Here is a 2,337-nt window from a genome sequence, read left to right as displayed (position 1 = left end):
GCCAGAAATTTTCTTAAATCTAAATTAAAGTTGTTAAACTTCAAAATTTTGGGTGCCCTAGAGGTTTTGATGTTGTTGAATCCATTATAGACTTAAAAACATGATTTAACAGCTGTTGCTGCAATTTTTGATTTCTTTTTGCCCAACCAAAAATGCACTTGTCTATCTGTTTATATATATATTTTTTTATGATTTAAATTATAATAAATTATCCTGAAAATATTAATAATTTTTTTCCCAAAATGATAAAAATTATGCTTAGTGATTTGTGTTATAGGTTTCTATATCGTTTTTCTTTTTTCTCTTATTTAATTTTTGCTTTATTTTTCTTTCGATTTCGATAGTAGCTCTAAAGGTTCACTATGACTTGCTTATATGCTTTATGCGTTATTTTGGTTTTTATGCTTATTAGCATCGTAGCTCAGATTCTTCAATAGGACTTTGTATCGTAATTTGTGTTTTTATAATTTTCTTTTTCCCTTTTATTATTAGAGTCGCAGCTCTTTAGATTCAATATATACAGTATTCAGACACAAATATTTTGCTGGGAGAATACCTTGTTCAAATAGACTTCTGCACACATTATACAAAGAGATTTTGCTGGGAGAATACCTTGTTCAAATAGACTTCTGCATACATTATACAAAGAGAATTTGCTGGGAGAATACCTTATTCAAATAGATTTCTGCTGAGGGTGTTGAGATACTAATCTTACATTTTGTTAGGTGTCATCGTATTTATTTTTATTGTTTGTAGGTGTCATCTTGTTTGTAGGTGTGGTGTCATCTTATTTGTAGGTGTCATCTCCTGTGTTCGTTTGTTTAGATTTACTTTAGTTTAGTTGACTTTGAATCCAGTTATTTTCTGTGATGTTTTTTATATAATTTATTTATCTATTTTGAATATTGATAAGAGCCTTCTGTTTCACAAATTCTATTCAATCTTTGGCAGAGAGTAAAGAGTACATTCTGCTCCAGAATTTCTCTCCGATATTCAAAGAGGTTTCTGCTGAGATATAGAAAAAGGCGCGGTTATGGAAGCTGGATTTTCACGTTATGCCAGGATGAAGATCCTGATTTCTGTTTTAATATTATTGAGCTTTAGGGGTGCGTACTTTACATAAAATATTCATTGGGTTTTCAATTTATTTTGCACAAAATGTTTGCCTGCAAAAACACCAATATGATACAGTAACCCTTTCGATAATGCAGAGATCGCTGGGAGAGAAATTAGTGATAAAGAAACCACGTCTTCATCGGAACGTCGTGGCGTTGCTTTCCTTGTAATATTTCGCTTCTGAAATCCATGTTTTCTCTGTAATCTTTCATATTAAATACGTAAATGTGTATTGGATTGGATTGAAGATACTGGTGTACAATTGAATGATAAAAACGAATGTTACAGGTGATGGGAGAGGTTAGAAGCGAGGTTGCATTGCGAGGGGTGCATATTGGCTCCCCGCAGCCATCATGCGTTGCTAAATGCGAGGGATGCAACCCTTGTAAGCCTGTGCAGTGCGCCGTCACTCCAAAACTGCAGTGCATTCTAAAACGTGTAGAGGGTTACTATCCCGTGTTGTGGAAATGCGGATGCGGCAACAAAATCTTTAACCCATGATACTACCAACCACCTCGTATTTGAGCGCTCGCGAAACCGTTCGACTCACCGCCACCTTTTGCAGAAATCGGAGACCATGGAATGCATGTCTTTCTACTTACATAAATTCTTTTGTTTGAAATAACGAATTTTAGTTTTTATTATCAATCAATTTTGCAGAACTTTGACGGCTCATGGGTCCATTAGTTTTGCTTAACTGTTTTTCTTCATGATCTTCAGCTCTAATGAATTTTATTATGGCCTTTCAAGTAACTGGTGAATATCTGAAACCATCTTATTTTCATGGATGAACAAAATTTGAATACCCAAAAAATTTGTATGAACTGTACGTGAGTTTAGTGCAATTGTTCTATAATTGGTAAATAAGTAATTCAATATTTAAAATGGGTTTTTGATTCATGATTATAATTTTGAACATGTTTCAAACTTGTAAAGATGTATTTTACGTTTTAGGAATAGTTTCTTTGGAGTAAATGATTTGAATTTATTAAAGATAAATATAAGTTTTGATTTATTTATGGTAACTCAAATTTTAATATCATCTCAATGGGTTTTGAATTATTAGTTGACGATGAATAAAATGATTTTATTAAAAGTTAAATATAGGTTTTGATTTAAATATGGTAACAATAGTTTTTAAATGTAATTGAAATTTATAAGGATGTATTTTATTTTTAGGAATATCTTTTTTAACGGATAATTAATGTTGTTTTTTAACTA

At 31.7% G+C, this 2,337-nt stretch overlaps 1 protein-coding gene across 1 annotated transcript; it reads left to right on the top strand.

Annotated features, from left to right (window-relative positions):
* The first annotated feature begins 1,033 nt into the window (after positions 1-1,033).
* LOC149230616 (EPIDERMAL PATTERNING FACTOR-like protein 4) lies at positions 1,034-1,617 on the top strand. Its single transcript, XM_089376107.1, has 3 exons — positions 1,034-1,106; positions 1,212-1,282; positions 1,405-1,617. The coding sequence occupies exons 1-3, from the start codon at positions 1,034-1,036 to the stop codon at positions 1,615-1,617; spliced, it is 357 nt and encodes a 118-aa protein (XP_089232233.1).
* Positions 1,618-2,337: the final 720 nt, after the last annotated feature.

The sequence above is a fragment of the Pinus tabuliformis genome, chromosome J, assembly GCF_031772625.1.
Source record: "Pinus tabuliformis cultivar Carrire ecotype Pingquan chromosome J, CPIR1, whole genome shotgun sequence".
Taxonomy (NCBI): domain Eukaryota; kingdom Viridiplantae; phylum Streptophyta; class Pinopsida; order Pinales; family Pinaceae; genus Pinus; species Pinus tabuliformis.
Note: the sequence above shows the minus strand (reverse complement) of the source record. Positions and strands in the feature narration are given on the sequence as shown.